The sequence below is a fragment of the Manacus candei genome, unplaced genomic scaffold (genome assembly GCF_025592945.1).
Source record: "Manacus candei isolate 608988 ecotype Guabito, Panama unplaced genomic scaffold, ASM2559294v1 h1tg000018l, whole genome shotgun sequence".
NCBI classification, from domain to species: domain Eukaryota; kingdom Metazoa; phylum Chordata; class Aves; order Passeriformes; family Pipridae; genus Manacus; species Manacus candei.
The window spans coordinates 11564858-11584323 of NW_026138066.1; the positions used below are offsets into that span (position 1 = coordinate 11564858).

The 19466-nt window shown below is 39.3% G+C and overlaps 1 protein-coding gene across 4 annotated transcripts in view; it reads left to right on the forward strand.

The window, feature by feature from the left end:
- Positions 1 to 15229, forward strand: part of LOC127469794 (tyrosine 3-monooxygenase-like) — a 46502-nt gene extending 31273 nt beyond the window's left edge. For 2 of the 4 annotated variants that reach the window (XM_051784562.1, XM_051784563.1), the window contains 2 exons: positions 6699 to 6803; positions 7633 to 7731. In XM_051784562.1, coding sequence (XP_051640522.1) covers positions 6699 to 6783 — 85 coding nt within the window. In that variant the 3' untranslated portion in view covers positions 6784 to 6803; positions 7633 to 7731. Of the gene's footprint in view, positions 1 to 6698; positions 6804 to 7627; positions 7766 to 14326 lie in introns of those variants that run through there. The other 2 variants (XR_007904076.1, XM_051784561.1) reach the window with 2 other exon arrangements.
- The last annotated feature ends 4237 nt before the right edge of the window (positions 15230 to 19466 follow it).

Here is a 19466-nt window from a genome sequence, read left to right on the forward strand (position 1 = left end):
GGATTATCAAAACCACTGTGGGTGTACTTGCATTTTTTTATTGTCTTAGTGATAGTCAGCTGGCATACTCGACTAGGGGAGGCTCCTCCAGTGAAACTTAGTGGAGCTGCAAAAGTAATGGATTTGGCTACTTGAACTTTTAAGATGTGTAAATGTTTTTCCAAAGGAGGTAAATCTTTCCCTCCTTCCTCAGGCAGAACCTACCCCAGGATAGCCATGTTTGACACTCCCCTCTAAGAAGGTCCAAATTCTTTTCTTTTTATTCAATATAGTGACAAAACAAAAGTCTTCAGGGTTACATCCTTATGAGTTACACTAGTCATTCTGCTCTTCCAATAGTCATTCTTTCACTTCCTCACAGAAGCCAAGAAGTACCTCATACTCCTGTCAGTCTAAGGCAGCAGTGATGGGAAAGGCAGCAATGGGGCCTCCTGATGAAAATAATGGCACAGAGGAAAAAGCACCAACCAGTAAAAATATGTCTTTTTGTCAGTTTGCATTTCAGCAGTTTTGTATTAATCTTACACAAGAAGGTTCCAAAGCCAAGTAAAACACATCTTGTGACTTGAAACTGAACTGATGAACTCCCCATGGGTCCTTTGCTTATCCTGATAAACTTATTTTTCCTAGATGGAGTGCATTTAGAACAAAATAGTGTATGTTATTAAATCTGTACTGTGTTGTTCTGTTATACATGGGAGAGTTAGTAAATTCAGTTTGTGGGTTTGGGTTTGTTTTGTTTTTTGGTTAACCAAGTCTGTCCTCTACCAATTTTGGTCCACCTTCAAGTCTCCAGCTGCTTCACTGCTTCCCTGCAGATTTGCTAGGGATGCCAAGGGTACCACTGTGTAAGGAGAATACACAGTTATGCAATTTGGGGAATTTGGCAGCACAGGAAGAGGAAATTTAGGCTGGCCTCCCACCCACTCCCATGAGAAACAGTGTTGTATTACAATGCAGAGCTGTCATCCTCAGAAAGACCTTCTCAATCATTTCCCTTTTGTTCCCTTAACATTTTGATCTTTGTACTACCTGGTGAATGTAAACCTTATTTAACCACTTCAAGAAAGGCTAGCGGGGGGAGAAAAAAAAAAGAAAAAAGAGAAAGACCTTCCAAGAAGAAAAACTTCATTACCCTAAGTCTTCCTTATCTCTGATGATCTGTGAAGGAAGAAGAAAACAAATCAAAGCAAGCTTCCATGGAAATGATAGCATATTCCTGAAAAAACCTAAAACATTTAATTCTTCCATGTACAACCACACGCATGAAGATCTCCTTACACCCATCACTGAAATGTCATCATTTACCCAGTAAATCGTGACCATCAATTAACCATGCATAGAAGTGTTACATGACTTCTTGAGTCAGGAAGTGAAGCTACCAGGAAAAACCCTCCAGTAGCTTTGCCTTAAACACATACTGCAAAAACATAAGGCTCTCTGGAGCCTGCTTCCATAGATATCCTACAGCATGGAGAAATTCCAGTTGGCATAGAAACAGAGGGGTATATACATACATTCCTGGTAATCTCACCCACCACTAATCAGGAGTTTATATATGGGCTTTGAGATTCAGTTAGAAGACATTACTTTGCAGCATTCTTCAGCTGGCGCATGATCAGAGGTTGGCAGAAAGGGTTACTGGCTGTATCATATTAAATATACATTAAGTTTGGGTAATGCTGGTGGCTGAGGCCCAAAGTGAAAGCAAATCTCTGGCACCTTCTCCCACCACAAAAATTCCTCAGGGGAAGGAAAGACAGACTAGAAAAAGAGTCTGACTGACAACTGGCAGAGCAAAGGGATGAGGAACCTAAAGCACCGGTGGATAGGCCTGAAACGTTTGCTTTGCATATGCTGTTTCATTATACTTGAGAAATGTTTCTGTCTGAAAGGGAGCTTTTTAGTGTAAAGGAGGAAATTTGGTACCTATGAGAGTGTGGAGGAATTTAGGTTAGTTAAGACTCTTTAATCATGCCTGAGGAGTGTTAGCCTTATCTAAGGCATTTACTTTCAACATGGGGTGCAAAGCTTGGAAAGTAGAAAAGGCGTCTTTGGAAAAGAGTTTTTTACATGGTGAGTGGAAAAGAACACACCAGAGAAGAGCAACAAGACTTGTGAAGGGTCTGGAACACATTTCTTGTGAGGAACCACCAGGGGAGCTGGGTTTATTTAGTCTGGAGAAGAGGTGGCTCGAGGGCACCTCATTGCTCTCTACAACTACCTGAAAGGAGGTTATAGCAAGATGGGGCCAGTCTCTTCTGCCATGCCTGCAGTGAGGAAATGGCCTTAAGCTGAGACAGGGAAGATTCAGATTAGATATTAGAAAAAAAATTTTTCACTGCTAGGGTAGTCAGACATCAGAACAGATTGCCCAAAGAGGTGGTGTTCAAGGAGCACCTGGATCTGGTGCTGGATGATATGGTTTAGGAGTTACAGTGGTAATGCTGGGTGGGCCATTGGATTGAATGATCTTGAAGGTCTCTTCTAAAATTTACGATTTTATGATTCTATGAAAGCTGAAGCTGACCAGGCCTTGCTGCCTTGTGAGACATCAGAGTCCTAAATTTTGAGAAGGTTGTCTTAGGAAGGAAAAGTGAACAGCTGGCCACAGAAAGCACTGCCCCTCAAAATGAAGACAGTAAAACTTTTATTCCTTGAACTGTGTGCTAGGTGCTGTCTTTTACCCCAACTACTTTGTCAAGAGTTTTGTTTTTAACTTTAATTTAAAATTTTATCTATTGATCCCTTCGATTTGTGTTTGCAAATGGGGAAAATTAAGCCACTGAACAGGAGAAAGTTCAATATTATTTTCCCAGGGGTTTGGGTGAAACTTGAGCAACACATGGACACTCTTAATTTTAAACCTGGCCCTTGCTGAAGGCAATTAAGACCTGGCAAAATAGTTATACTTGAGTAAAAGAGGTGACAGCTACCATCTGATGTATCGAAACCAAACCTCTACTCCCATCCACAACCAGTGGTATTAATCTTCAAGGTACATCTTTCACAACGTTAACTGTGATAGATTTAAACATAAACTACTGAATATAAAACATAGCACCTAACACCTGCCAGGTAGAGTAACTAGAAGAATTCTCCAGTTTGGAAGTTGAGTGGCTGCTTTATAAAAATTTTAGATGCCATTTACAATGATGTGTCTTATTTCATCTGTCACTGAAGATGTGGAGTTTGAGCATGGTGTGCAATAAAATAGAATACACTGCTGACTTTAGTGAAGCCAGTTTGACTTGATCCCACGGAATCAACAGCTAAATTTCTGTTAGCAGGCTAATAGATAAAATTTGGAAGTAACAAATAAAGGATCTATTTATAGTTATACCACTGTGCAGCATTTAGTACTTTCCTCTTATATTTACTGACAGAGAAAAAATCACCAGCTGTCAGTATGATGAAATATTCCTTGAAGTGGTAGACTGGCACGCTTTAAACACTCTGATATAAACAGACAATTACAATGAACTTGCAGAAGGAAAATATTTATTAATTTTTTAATTATCAAATGTTGTCTTTCAATAACATCTCACAAGATGACACAGATGATCATCATTATGTTTTGTACAAGACTGTTAGAAACAGTCTCAGTAGAACCCATAAAAAAAGCCTGTTTTTAAGTATTTCCTGAATGAATCCCAAAACTGATGGGTTAGAAATGGAATGTGTGTTGGATGACGATATGAATTTTGTACAGTGTTTAAGTCTTGTACTTCAGACATTTCATTTGGTTCTGACTCTTGCATTAGTTCATATTTCTTGGTTTAAATCTGAGTAAACAAAATTATTTAACTTGATTCCTGCATCTCTAGTATCCTACAAAGGCAGGCTTTGCAACTGAATCTGAAGTTTTGCCCCTTTATGAAACACTGTGTTAGCTGCAGAGGTTGAGGAGGAAGGAGCTTTTGCAAATGGAAGTTGCTAGTCAGTGTTACTTGTTATAACTTTCTTTCAATTACCAGTCTTTATCCCTGGGCAGAAAGCAAGTCAGAATTTACCAGAATGGACTTTCCATTACAAATCTATCATCCAATATTGCTATCATGTACCTACACAGTTTGGGAATAATTCCACCCCATCACTATTTTGGTACTGGCTTTCTGATGATATTGCCTGTTTGGTTTGTGGGCAAGCCATTCAAGCACAATTTCTCTGTGTTTTGTAAGTACATTATTTGTTTCTGTATTGCTATATTACTTGATTAAATGGAGTTAAAGAAAAAAAGATAGATAGATAGATAGATAGACAGACAGATAGATAGATAGATAGATAGATGATAAAAAAAATATTTTCATGGAGAAAATTGACTTTCTATTACCTTGACATCTCTATTTGTCCAGGAACCAGACTGAAAACACGAAGCAAAGAAGCAATGATGTCATTATACATAGAACTAGAGAACACATCACTCTTTACTATTTAAATGGAAAAGATGGTCTGTACAAAGTCTTTCCTGATTAATTTCTAAAAATTACTCCTCACATTCAAGCAGTTTACCAAAACCTTTAAGTGCTGACTAACAGCTGAAAACACTAAATTTATTACAGTGGACTGCAGGGCCCATATGCTTCCTACTGATGGCTTAGTTCTGTATTCTAAGCTGCTAAAATATGTAGCACAACAGAGTTTCAGAAGAGCTCTCTTAGGCTGTGCTTCATGGTGTACTATGTCGCCTGAGAATTCAGGAAAGGAAGTTCAGGTTTTTTGTTTTCTAATATATCATATACTGATATATTAGAGATTGTGGAATCCTGTTTATATTTGCGTGCAAGACAGAGCAAGATAAATTATATTTTTTAGGAAATATGGAGCAATAGGAAATATTTCTTTACTTAAGGACCCTCGCTCAAAGAAGTGAGGAAGAATGTAATCCTGTAGTTGAGGGCACCACCAAAAAACACCAAGAACTGTTTTACTCAGAATTCCTCCTACAAAACCATCACAAAGTCTTCTGCTAGCAATTTCTCTCCAGAGAAACAGGTTCAGAATTTGTCACATTTCCAGACTTCCACCCTCAGTAAAGAAGTTATTTTCAGTATTACATGAAAAACATTCACTAGCAAGATCTTGTTAGATGAAATTAAGACTAAGTTCCATAGTACACAACATGTTACTCCACAGCACTCTGCTATTTCACACTATTGGTCAGTGGAAGAGAAAAGCAAAAGGACAGTAGGTGAGAAAATATGGGAGAGTCCTGGATTCATGGCAGTCCTGTGTAGTAATTTTGCTGTGCTTGAGACAGAATAAGATGTGAGTGATCTAATCCTGAATTAAAGGATCACTCTTACACAGAGCTGGAGTGGAAGAGCACCTACAGTGCACTTACTGTTCCTCATGCCCTTGGTATATCCTGTGCTTATGCCACACAAAAAGATATATACAGAGAGACTTTGGTCTTTTCCATGTCCTTGTAAGACAGAAGCTGGGGCTTGAGGGGAGCTGTGATGTTTCAGTAAGTTTCTCTGGAAAACAGAAGTAGGGCAGGGAAAAGTGCTGAAGAGAGCATGAGGACTCACATCCCACAAAAACTGTGGGCTGAATGTTATCCTGAAAGTGGAATCAAGAGATAGAAATGTTTTTCCTCTCTCTGCCAAAAAAGGAACAAGAAGTTGTATGTAGAAGCCTTGGTCCTGTTAGAACTGTGTCTGGAATAACGAATATGTTACTGTACAGAATCAGAGAGTTTGGAAGGGACCTCTGGAGATGGCGTAGTCCAACACCCTACTCAGAGCAGGGTTAACTAGAGCATGTTGCTCAGTATTGTGTCCAATCAGGCTTTGAATATCTCCAAGGACAGAGACTACATAACCTCTCAGGGCAGCCTGTTTTAGTGTTTGACCATTCACAGTATTAAAAAAAAAACAAACCCTTTTCACATTTAAACAGAATTTCATATATTTGATTTTGTGCCCATTTCCTCTGTCCCAGGATACTGATGAGAAGAGTCTCTACCTTCTTTATTCTCCCCATTAGGTATTTATACACATTACTGAGATCCCACTGTCCCAGGCTGAATAGTTCTAGCTCTCTCAGTATCTTCCTGTATGTCACATACTCCAATCTATAAATAATCTTCACATTCCTTCATTAGACTTGCCCCAGTATGTCTGTCCTTGTCCTTGTGGCTGCAGCACTTCAGATGTGGGTTCACCAGTGATAAGAAGAAAGGAAGGATCACCTATCTCCATCTGCCTGCAACAGCCTTCCTAATGCAGTCCAGGGTGCTGTTGACCATCTTTGCTTCAAGGGCAGATTCCTGGCTTATAGTCAATTTTTTGTCCACCAGTTCTCCCTCACCATCCAGCCTTTTCTGCCAAGCCTCTTCTCAGCTGGTGCATCACCCTGCTCTGCATTGGTGCATGGGGCTAATCAACCTCAGGTGAAGGATTTTGCATTTCACTAAGATTCCAGTTGTTCCATTTCTCCAGCCAAAAAGTCAGTGAGTTCCTCAGTCTTGTTCATGATCCCATTCAGCAGCATGCCTACATTTCCCCCATTTTTTTGCTCTAGATACACTTGTAGAAGCCCTTCTTGTTTTCCTTTACATCCCTCACCAGATTCAACTCCAGTTGGACTTCGGTTTTCCTAACCTCATCCTGTAGGATATAATATGTCTATATTCCTTATGGGAGATCTGAAACTAAACTCATCTCTTGCATGTTTCTTTTTTTATGTTTCAGGTTTGTCTGGAGCTCCTGTTTCATCTATGCAGGCCTCCTGCCATCTTTCCTTGGCTTCCTGTCTGCCAGGATGGATCATTCTTGAGCTTGGAAGAGACAATCCTGGTAAAAAGGCTCAAACTGTCTTATGAAAATGTAGAGGATGGGGGAGGTGAGACAGAAGGAAAGCAGAAAGAATGCTGCTGCCTACCACTAAGGCAATCTGTAGTCATGTTAGAGACCCAAGTCCATGTGCTTACTCCAGCAGACATGTAACTTGCCACATGAAGAGAACTACTCTAATAGAAGAGCAACTGAGAAAGGCTTGTTCTGTAATGCCAAATTAATTGGGCTTTTTGGACATGCTCTCTGGATGTAAAAACCTTGAGTAAGATTTTGCATCACATCAGACCACAGAGAGAATTTGTTATTAGTGCAAATCTGGATCTCTAGCCTGTTGACTAACAGGAAACTCAGTCCCCCAGAAGCTTTTACCTTCAGCCAATCATAGAGTCATAGAATCATTAAGGTTGGAAAAGACATCCAAGATCATTAAGTCCAACCTTTGACCAAAGGCCACCATATCAACTGAAGAGTAGGACTAAGTGTCAGGTCCAGTCGTTTCTTGAACAAGTCCAGGGAAGTCTTTGGCTTGTAACAGAGATGTCAGAGCAACACTTGTTTTCCAAATCCTTCTGTATTCCTGTGTGAGGAGGCACATCAGACAATACTTGTAATTGTGCAGAGTTTCAGACATGCAGGGGGATTCCTTCAGTTTTAGGGAAAAGGAAGACAATGTTTTGAATACAGCTTTTTCTCTTGAAATCTGTTAAGTGCAGTGGGGCACTGAATCCTGATGGGATGAAGAGGTTGCCAATAATATTCTTAATAATAATATACTCAGTAACTGAAGTTTTAGGTGGTTCTCTCATTTCTATTCTTCCCTGAAGCACAGCACTGAAATGCAAGACAGCTGCTGTAATCCTGGCGTGTGGAGAGAAGACCAGAGAGGTGTTGGGACTCCAAGGTAATACACTGCCACGGGACTTGTCTGATGAGTTAGCAGGTGGAAGGCACTCAAGGAACTTGTAAGTAGCTCTGAGGTTTGTGGTTAGGAGCAGGCAGATCAGAAGAGTTTCTTATATAAAGGCATTGGTACTCTAGTATGATAGGAACATGATTTCATCCTACTTGCTTCTTTTTATATCCTACAGGAGAACCAGACTGTCACATCCCTTTGAAGGGTACCCTTCACCTGCTATCACGCTTCAGAGCTCCAGCAGATTTTTCACAATCTGTTTGACTTCTGCTGGCTGCCCAGATCCCCAACTGTCTCAGTCTGGAGGATTCAGACTCTGCTGTCCTTATCAAGTGGACTACCCAGTCACCTTCTCAGCCAGTGCCGTGTTTATTCCACGCGGACCCTGTCCCCGAGTGTCGAAGAGCTCAGCGCTATTTACCTTTTGCCCACAAGGTGGTAGCGCAGCATCACCATTAATGTAAACATAGTGCTTGGCTGAGATCCTGCCCTGTAACCTGATAGACTCTTGCTGCTGGACAAATACTGACAATTTTCTTCCTTTTCATTAACTTTCTAATTAAAGAACAACATGATATATTAGGCCAAAGGCATATACACCGGGAGAGTAAATATTTGTGAAAAGAAAGAAGAAATACAGATTCCATGCCCCAAAGGACTATGTGGAAAGAATGAGAGATAGGGATAAAATCATGTAATGCCACTTTGAGATTTTTAAACCTGTTTCCAGAACCGGGGAGGCCAGATATTATGAAATACTGCTCAAGAGAGATGAACCACTCTGGGCTGCAGTGGTCCCTATCATCACACTCAAGCAACCCTCTGGCTGCAGAGTGTAGCATGGTAGAACTTGTCCTTTCAAAGCCCACCAGAACTCCTATTTAGCGGCTTGTAGGACAATATGTTAGTCATCTCTTTAGTGAAATATGGGAGCTCTTTTCTGAAGCTGGTTTAGGTGACACTTCTGCCCTTGGCACTACTACTACTGCTTGTGTCAGACAGTCCTATCTAAAATCTTCTCCCACTTTCCACCACCCATTGCTACTCACCATACCTGGCAGTATGACTATGACAGATTGGGAAACTACTTTCCATTATTATTCTCTCCCTTACATACTGCTTTTCCTCAGACGGATTTCAGAGGTCTAGTTCAAAACACAGACTCATGAACAGTTGTGCTGTCATCATCAAGAAGGCATTGTGCTTGTAGCAGAGTGTTAGGAGTGAGAAGGAACACATTAAATGAGAGTTAAGCCCATGGATCCATTTTATCATGGACCTGTGCTTAGTTTCCCATGGAGAATGAGCTCTCCTGCCAGGATTAGTGTCTTATCTTTCAGTCTGTTGTACCAAATGAGGTAAAATTTCCTTTAAAAAATGTAATTCACCTTAATGTTATGGAGATAACTACTTAGAAAGTTACTTAATAACAAAATATCTCTTAATTTTCATACCATTATTAAAATACAGACAAGCTTATGAACACCTCATGCAGATTCACACATGCTCAAATCCTTTTCATAGTATTAGGCCACAAAATAAAAGTCAGTACTAAGTTATTTTTGGTAGTCAGTCTTTTGTTCAATAGAAAATCAGAGCATACATATAAACCCTTTCAGCTGGCATCCTACCCCTAGTGAATTGTGCTCAGTCCTGGGATATGTAACCTAATCAGGTAGTGACTTTTGCTGGAGAGGAAGAGGTAGGAAAAGAGCTTTATCTCCTAATTAGTGTAGTCTCGATCCTCATATCACATAATAGTTAGGGCTGATTAATTGGGGTACTCTCTAGATGGCCTAAATTGATATCTCTTTCAGCAGGTTACCAAACTAAATGGCTCTAGTCTCAAAGCCAGGCTGTTAGGCTTCTTACACAGGGCTGGAAGGACATAGTGTGTTAGTGTTAAAGAGATTAAAAGAAGGCTTTCAACCTAGTTGGTACCAGAACCTAGTACTGGAACAAAATTCCCTTGTTTGAGTTTATTTACCAGTAATTCTAGGTGGTCTCCCATCAAAGTGCTGGAAAGTCCTCCTTAGAGTCATAGTGACAGCCCACAATCCTTACAACCAAGACAAAATGTTGCACAAACTACGCAGGCTCCTGGTTCCCAAGAGCATTACTACATACCATGGGTCTGACTACAATTCTTCATCTGTTACTGTAACTGTAGTAGGAGGCCTTTATTTATGTCAGAGTACCCTTATAGTGTGCTGATAAAGTATTATGAAGTATTCCAGGGAATGGACATAGCTGTCTCCAAGAAATGGAACTGCTGTTCCAGTCTAGTGAAACTATCCAGTTGAGTGAAAATACTTGTACTGATAAAACCAGTTTTGTCAGTATGCTCATGCCACTGTTGGAGATGTCACACTCTTGACAGATAGAGCCTGGCAGGAATTTGGAGCGTAGATGGGGCCTAGATCAAATGAACAATTTGGAGTTAGAATCATATAGCAATGATCATTTCAAAATGCTTTTATTTACAGAAATCCTCAACTGAAATAAAGTCTCTTAACAGGAGGTCTTGATTACTTTTCCATTTCCAAACCGCACATCATAATGGGGATGGAATGTGGTTACCATAAATTGTTGGTTTACAAATCATCACTGACTTGTTAGCAACAGCTAGGATGTTAGAGTTAGAGCAACAGTTTGGATGTGATAAAATAGCAAGAGCCCATTTTTCATGGCGTCGTTGGAATGAATATAAATGAATTCTTCCCAGAGATTCATTGTGGTGGTTGTGGTAAATAACAAACTGCATATTTCCTGCTGATGTTGAAATCAATGGGAGTTTTATTATTGGCATCAGGAGAGGCAGGATTTGACCTTAATAGAAAAGAGAAGAGGAAAAGAGAGAAAGATGAGGAAAAGAGAATAATGAGATTGAGAGTTCTAAAATGACTAGAGATATAGTTGCCTGGGTGGAGGTACTTCAAAAGGAGTCTGAAAAGCAGAAAACTGGGGCCCCTTTTCATTTGGATTGTCTTCCAAATTTTCCTTTGAATTCTCGGTTTGTGAACATTGAAACTGAGAAATAACCAATACTAGTCACTGCTGAAAATGCAGATTTTCAAATTTTCCTTTTTCTTGGAAATGCTTCTTTCTCTCTAATGGCACTGAAGGGTTCTCTTTTTGGGTTTTGGATGAAGCTTATAAAAATCAGCAAAGGCATTCTTTCAGAGAAGCCAGCACAAACTTTCTTCCATACTTATATTTGTGTCATGACATAGATCACTATCAGACATTTAACCTCGCTCAAGCAAAATCCACATCTGTTAATAGACAGAATTAGCAACCTTGCCTCTGTCATACGTGTTAATCTTTACAAGAGAAGTTCTGCATTAAAAACAGGGAAACTAAGATCTAGCCCAAAAGAACTTACTACTCCTGCTTAACTGAAAGATTAAACTACTCAATTTATGTATTTCTCCTCAAGTACTTTAATAAAATAGACTAAACCAAACAAAATAACAATCTTTGCATTCTTACCACATGGAACAACACATCACAGGCTTACTTCCTTTTTCATATGTATTTAAAGCACTCACCAAGGTCACAATTCCTAAATATAATTGTTTAAATATTTAAAAGATCAAAACCTGGTCCTCTAAAATTAACAGTAAAATTTTCAATGACTTCACAGAGACTAGAATAGATAATTAGCTGAGTAAATCAGTGGTGCTAGGCTGATCTGCATTAGCTAAACATTTAGTATTTGCCCACTTAGATTTGAACAAAACAAACATATAAGCATCATTCCCAAAGTTCAGATGCCCTTAAAAATAACTAGTGGGGGTTGTCACTAAATATACAAAGAGCAAATCCAAACAATAACTTTTCTGCCCAAAAGAAGTATTCGTCCATTTGATTGATGTTCAATACCCCCAAACCACGTCCTGGAATACAAGTCTATATCCAAGGACTGTGATCCTTCAAGTTCACAAAACTACCTGTCATGCAACAATGCAAAGCAGGATCAATTTAACCTTTGCTAACAAAAGACTAAAATCGCTGAATACATTAAATGGACTGTAAAACATGGAGAGAAACCAAGTCCAAAATCAACACAATTTTTTAAGAAAAAGTGTTAATGGAGTTCATTATTTCCTATCTGACAGTATTTTTTTGTTATCTATGCAAAAGTCTCACTAGTTGCAAGACAGTCCTTTAAGCAGCATATGCTGTGCCATTCATATGAGGAAGGTTTGTAAAAGAAAGTTGTGTCTAATAAATGTCATTTTTCCTTAACAGACTCAGACATCGTTGAACTCTAACATGTAAGAGCAGATGATCCAACTGAGATTATCACAGGAAATCCAAAAGGAATTTAATCCAATTCTTTGAACTTTCAATAAGATTACTTAACTGTGAAGTACACAAGGAACTATGTTGACTATTGTCATATTTGGCTAGAGACCCCTCATTTTACCAGAGCATTCTCTAGAAAATTATCCTTTATCCCCAAAGTGTTTCTGATGTTGCTTGAAACAGACAGCAAACACAGTTGAGACTGATTTTGAAGGAAGTGCTCTTCTTAAAGGAAATGTTATGGTCTAGAAAATCCTAACCTGTCAAAAAATTTCCCCTCCCCAGATAAAAGCTTGTTAGGGTTTTTCAAAAGATGCACTGAAATTTATTAGCTCCATTTTTCTTTTGCCTGGACAACTTATCCCAAATCTAATCACTGGAGTACACAAGGTCCCTATTGAAGGGGTAGCCATTGCCCATTTCACTCATGTGATAAATTTGTTTTTCAGTCCCCCAGAGTGGAACAGAGGTCTTGGGATAAAAATAGCCAAATACATGCATTTCACAACAAAACAACTTTACTTCATCAGTGCACTGCTCTGCAGAGGATTTCAGAAAGAAGCACTTCAGTTTCACTACTTTCCCCTGACAACTGGGATGTTCAAAAGAGAAGCATTCGAAGTGGTATCTTGGAGGTGTGTGGTCTCCCTTTTTTGGAAATGGATTTGATTGCACTAGTTTGAATTAATTACTGTGACTATTTAAACTCTGAATATGTCTGGACTATGGTTTTACTAGGTGGTACAACCTCCCAGACTCATAATGAATAAAGGTACTGCTATTAGAAGAATTTCAAAATGTTTCAACATTTCTCTACGTGGCAGACAGAATGGTTTTGCAATATAAACTTATCTAACCTAAGCTGCCATGCTTGCACACCGGTAGCTGACTCACAGCGCCAGCAAGGAGCTTAGTAAGGGCTAATTTACCCATCTTGGGAGAATTTTGCAGCCTCTGCTGAATTTCCTACTCCCATGACCAGACTTGCCCTGCTGGCAATCATCTGCAGCTAGAGGCCAAGTCTGCCACCTCCACGTTTCAGTGGAATCACAGCTCACTCAAAACTCACTCTTATGATGTCCTAGTATGTGCCATAGTAATACCCTAATAAAGTACTTGCCTGACCTACATCAGTTTTGATTAAGAGCAGAACAACCCAAAAACCAGACTTGAGACTCCAGAAATCATGAACCAGAATATTTAGAGGTTGTGCAGACCTTCCATGGCAGACCAAATTGTCTTTAAGTTTACTAAAATTCAGGCATAACAAAGTAATTTTCTCTATCATGGTGTTTACATCCAGTCTGTCCTAATTCTCTACTTTTCATATGTTTATTTACCAGTAACAGAGCAGTTCAAGTAATGCCATTATTTCAGAATTACCCTTTTATCCATACGCACTTTCAAATCCCCTTTTTCCTTGGACTCAATTCTAGGTTAGAGAACTTTCATATTTCAGCATTCTGGGGCTTAAGAGAAATGTCTAAGTGCTTCCCTAAAAGCCACAGTTAATGCAGAGAGCTACTCACTCCTCAAGACTGGGAGGAGGGTTCATTGAGACCTCACGTTTGGGATATGCCCAGAGAGGCACTGAGGGGTCTTCTTAGCCAGCACAATCCTAAGGATGCCCAAGAAGCTGACGGACTCTGTAGAAACTCCTGTGGAGATCAGAAGATGCTTCAAACTGAGTGCTTCTTACATCCTGCTTGATGGATATAATAGCAAATGTTCAGGCATCTGGTAGCCTTTGGCTATGTGCTTCCAAAAGAGTGTGTAGTACTGCATACTGGTTAAAGAGCACAAAGGCTGCTGGGTCTGTGGTTTATAAACAATGCACAAGCCAGAATGTGGTATTTAGTAAACTGGTGTGTTTCTAATGTATGTAGACATTGTTACTGATATTTAAATTATAAACCCATCACAAGCACAGCCTTCCAAGCTGAGTCCAAAACACCTATCCTTGCCAGGGACAACAAAGTAACCCAAATTTGGAGTTTCTCGGTCAAGATAGTTTTGAGTCATGACATTTCTTTAAAATAAATATCAGGAAATTGTCCAAAAAGTGAGATCATCCCAGTTTTTAAAATGTCTTTCTATCTCCCAAATATTTTGCCTAGTATCAGTCACATTTTCCTGGAATATTGTAGTCTGACATAGAAGTTTGCCTGTGCAATTTCAGGTGGATTAATTTCAGCTTGAAAAAGTCAGGGTGGGGTTCAAAATCAGCCTGATAATGGAAGATCTTGCATAAAACTGAATTATGGAAGAAAAACCATCTCCATTTTGTGTTTTCTCTCAGCCAGCTCACAATAACTGTGCCTCTGTGACTGAACATCTGAGCCAAAAAACCAGAAAGACAAAAGCTAAAGACAAACCAAAAGACAAGAAGCAGAGACAGCAAAGAAGACAGACAAAGAAAAAAAACTACCTCGCATACAAACCTTGTTTGAAAGCTCAAAGATAAGAACAACAGCCTCTGTAAAAGTCAGTGTCAACATTAGGAGACAACAGAAGCAGCAGAGATGGCAAAGCACCTAACCTGACCTACGGTCAAGAAAAGCTAATGAAAAAAAGATGCAAAATATATGGGAAGCTTGTCATTTAAAAGGAAAAAGTAATTTTTAACACTGACAGTATGCAAACCAATAAAATACTCAGATGTTGGACCAGGTCCATATCAAAGTAACTCAGCCTATAATTACAGGAGAATGAAAAAATGTCAAAACAATAATAAAGATACTGTGGAGTGCTTTGTCTTTTGTGAAGCAAGCCCATTCATACCACCAAATAAGGGGAAAAAAAAGTTAAATAGGAGTTCGGCATGATGATTACAAAAAGGGAACCATAATGGATGGGAATGGGCAGAAGCAGGAAGGAGATAAGAAAAAAGGCCGAAATTAACAGCAGCAATAAGTGAAAAAAGTGAGACACACATCTGAGAAAAAAACTGTAACAGATAGTCACATTTTGAAGAAATTCCCATATCTATGTTTGCAGAGAAAGATAGAATCCCCCAGCAGTCCCACTAATACCATCAGAAAAAAAAAAAAGCCTTCAGAAGTATGGACCAACCTTCAGATATGACATGGAAAAAAGGATTTTAGATGCCCCAAAGTTTGTTTGAATTTCCAACGATATCAATTGGAGTAACAAACATTCCACCACTTCCAACAAAATTGATTTTGCCTGTATACTTAGTCCATCATAGCCATATCAATACTGCCATCTAAGAATTCCCATAACAAAGGGTCAGATATAAATCACTTCAGGATCTAGCCAGCAGCATGCTTAGCAGCATGCTTGGTGGGGAATGCTCCAAAATATGCTCATCATGCATCTTCTATCGCTCCTATTAAAGAGAATAAAAGCTTTAAGCTGTCACTTTGGTGGAAGCAGGATGAGGCCAGCAACAGGTGCGTTGAAAAATCTTACCTATTTAAAAGAAAAAAACTTCAAGATATATCCCATAATTTAGAAATCAGACAATAAAGTGCATCAATTAACTACTTTTTTGTGTATATATCATAGAATATTTCTCACATTTCTTCATTATGCTTTGAATTGTATATTAAATGCAAAGAAATGAAGAACAGGAAAGCAAAGTTATCACTAACCATTCTACCCAATGGTAAATGGAAGGATCAAAACTCCAACCAGGTAAAACCTTCTATGTTTTCAGATTACACATTTATACTAAAGGTGCAGCAACCTTCTGTCCCCCAGAAGCCAGTTCTTTTTCGTCTTGCAAACACCTCATTTAATCTTGGAACATAAATTATAATCCTGACCTTCCTGCATTTTATCCTGGATCTACTAATGCCACCAATGGGAGTTTTGAAAAGGCAAGGAATAGGCACTGGGTTAGAGTTTTAGGCTATAAGACCCAAGTCCAAGTCTATGCCTTTTTCTATGTCTGAAAAGTGCCCACAGTTTTATGGGTAAGATATAAAAACAATTGAAGTAATTGTGGTGGTCTTACATTGTTTAGATTGTTTTCCTTCCGCTCCCCAACCTCGTAATATGAGCAGAGCTATTACAATGATCTATTATAGCTGGGGCCAGACTCACTATAGAAAACTTCATACAAACTGAGAACCAAAATGTAGTCACAGCTCCAAACAGCTTAGGGATGAGATGCATTCTTTGTCTATCCTGTATCCTATGTATGCATCCAAATTTTTCTAGTATCCATGTATCTACATGGACCACTTAACTCCCTCTTGAACTCTCCTTAGTGCTTTAAATTGCTTGTCAGCCACATATGAAAATATCTACCTCATCTAAAATTTACATTCCAGAGTTTTCTATCACTGATTTCTCTCAGCAGTAAGGTTTCTTCTGATCTCAGTGCCACTGGAATGGTAAGACTGAGCTGCTCCTGTCTTTTGCACAGAGTTGTGTTTGGAGCAGAAATGTAATGAGCCCTGGGTTAGAATTTCAGCAGTCCCTTATTTAGGGCATCAGCATGGGGGGGGGGTTAACTAAGATAACAAGGTAATATGCTTGCTGCTGCTGGCAAGAGGACAGATGTCAACATTGCCTCTCCTTTTCACGGAAACATACCTGGCTTTATGAAGAATAGGTTAGCAAATATTTTAATACAAATAGCAACCTCAGCAGAGCTGCCAAAGCAGGCTCCAAAGAGACTGACTTGTTTACAGTCTGGACCAGTGCCTTAAAACCTGACGTGCTTATTCAACAGAAAATTAACCCCAAAACGTGTATCATCATTACTGCAGGGAGAAGCTCCAGAAAGATAATATCCTAACTCTCTCCAGCTGAACACAGGACATTGTCCACATTTTATCACATCAAGTGCCCTTCAGAATAAACAAGCAAATAAAGAAGTGAGGTATATCACATGTGATAGCTTGGGTCACTGGGACTGCATAGATGTTTGGATCTGGCCCAACCTCCTGCCTTCACTTGAATTACTACTGGAATCTAACTTCTTGCATTGTTTTAAGAGACTAAATTGTTCTCTCTATGTACTTTGGTCATCCCAACTCAGATGTTATCTTTTTCTTTCCCACTCTAGTTTTTGGCTACAAAAAATATACATGGAGAAGAGTTCTGAGAAGAGCCTTTTTTCCCAGCTGCAGAGTGTGTCTGTCTGTGTCTATGGTACTGCTCTCCCCCAAATGCCTTTGACAAAAATTGCCATTTATGAGGTCATTTGTTTAAAGAGGTTACTAGTGATCCTCATGAAAATGAATACTGCTATAGATTTGACCTTGGAAGCAACACTGGTAATATCAAACTGATGTAGGTAAAAGGGGATAGAAGAAATTGTTTCCAAAGGTACTGTAAACATGTAGTGACAAATGAAACCTTCATAGAGAATGGTCACTGATCCGGAAAAGTCACTCTGCAAAGGTGTCATAATCTTTAGCTATCAAATTTCTTGGAAGATGGAAAGAAAGTCTGGTCCTGGAAATATTATGCAAAGGCCTGTAATACTGGATTTACCAATAAAGATCTCAGTCAACATTCATTGCATAAGTCAGCTGATTCTAAGCAATCCCCTGGGGGAACAAGAGAGACAGCTGAGGTGGGACAGGTGTGAGCCAGGGCTTTCCTAAGTGACCTGGTGCCAGAGCTCTGTGTGAGACCATGCATTGCCCAGCATCCTCTGTGGAGGCAGTGGCAGGCACTAGTGTGGCAGCTTCTGGGTTGAAAAACATGCCATGAAATGGCATGTCAAACTCTGCTTCTTTGGGAGAAACTTATCTCAGACTTCTATATAACCTGGCAACTAAAGTAACTGGGTTTGGATTTCATGCAAATTTTCATGGGTCATGAAACTTTTACCGAAACTAGAAAAAAAAAGGATTTTTTCTATCCCAGACTATTGCCATTGGGATCCAAGCTGAAATAATTAATGAGATGTTAATATTAAGAGACTGCACTTGTGATCTAGAAGAAAGGGTGAACAGAGAGAGTTATTGCTTGGGGTGGCCAAAGGTGATATTCATTTATGATGGCCACTCTTGATGACCAGCATGGAGGTACAGGACTTACTTCTTTGTTCAACAGCAAACTTGTAGTTGGACACACAGGCTTCCTGAGATTGCAGCAATATGCCATTTCTTGTATGGATGGAATAACAATCCCTGTCAAAGTGGTGGACTGTTGTTAAGAATGCGAAACTGAAGCAGCCTGCAGCATAAGGTCAGAGGAAGTTTTGGGAATTAAGCACATAATCCAGCTGGGGTCTGGTGAAAACTGAAGGCACATACTCACTTCCACTGAACATACCTGACAGCATCTCCTTTATACTGAAAGTGTAGTAGAATGCAATGAAAATTAAAAGGTTTCTCACAGTATCCTATAAAACTGTTGAAAAAATTGTATCCCTCTTGTAGAATTCTATAACTGTTTAAAAACAAAACCAGAAAAAAACAACACTGCTTCCTCTTATGTCTGTATTTTTAGAGTACTATCCAGAGAAACTTATTAGAGCCAACCCTACTAAATTCCTTACAACTGTCCCACAAGGGTGGTTCTCAAAGTGAAAAGGAGAAAAATGCTGGCAGTTTATGTAATGTCTTTTTCACTTATACAATCTGAGAAGATATCTAAGAATTTTAATGGTATACAAGTCTCTGGTGACAATAATCAAGCTGGACAGCCTTCTTTACAAGCTCAGCCTCTTTATCTGGATGTCCTCTTGTACACCCTTGTCCCATCTCTCTCTCTGCTCCTGAAAAGGCAAAGAAAAAAATACATTCTCTTAAAAAACTACAGACTGAACTAGCATGCAATATGTGGATGAGTGAAAAAAAAACTTATACATTTTACAAGAGCTGCTTCTGGCTCTGTTTCACTTGAAACAAATATTTGCCTCCTGAAAAGTCTGGTCGGGTTCAAGTGGCATACTATATTGTTCCCTAAATAATCCTTACTCTGTTCCCTGCCTTTCCTATAAGTAGCCCAGTTTCTCTAATCTTTTCTATCAAAACTCAGAAAGAGGCAGAGTCCCCTCCTTTCTCCCTTCAAGGAACTCTACACCTTGAAACACCTAACTTGTACCCTTCTTGCCATTTAGTGCATTAACAACTCTTCTCCTGTGCTCTTTTTCCTCCTCACATCTGTACAAAATGTTAAGCATCCTTGTGACCTTTAAACATCCTGCACAGCTCTCCATCTCCTCTTTATGTGATCCAGACTCATCTCCACCTCCTGTTAGAAAATCCTGTGCATGCACCTGGCTTGATTACATCAGCATATATGCACACAGCTGAGCTAACACATTTCAATGAATCTACTGCAGAAGCAAACGGAAATGAATACCTCTCCTTCTGTCTGCAAGCCAACAGTTGCTCTACCATGGTATTAGTTTGGCATAAAATGACAGCTATCAGTAAATCTGTATCACTGATACCTGAATGTCATGATGTGGAGCTAGAAAAGAACAATATGGAAAAGATTCTGATGGT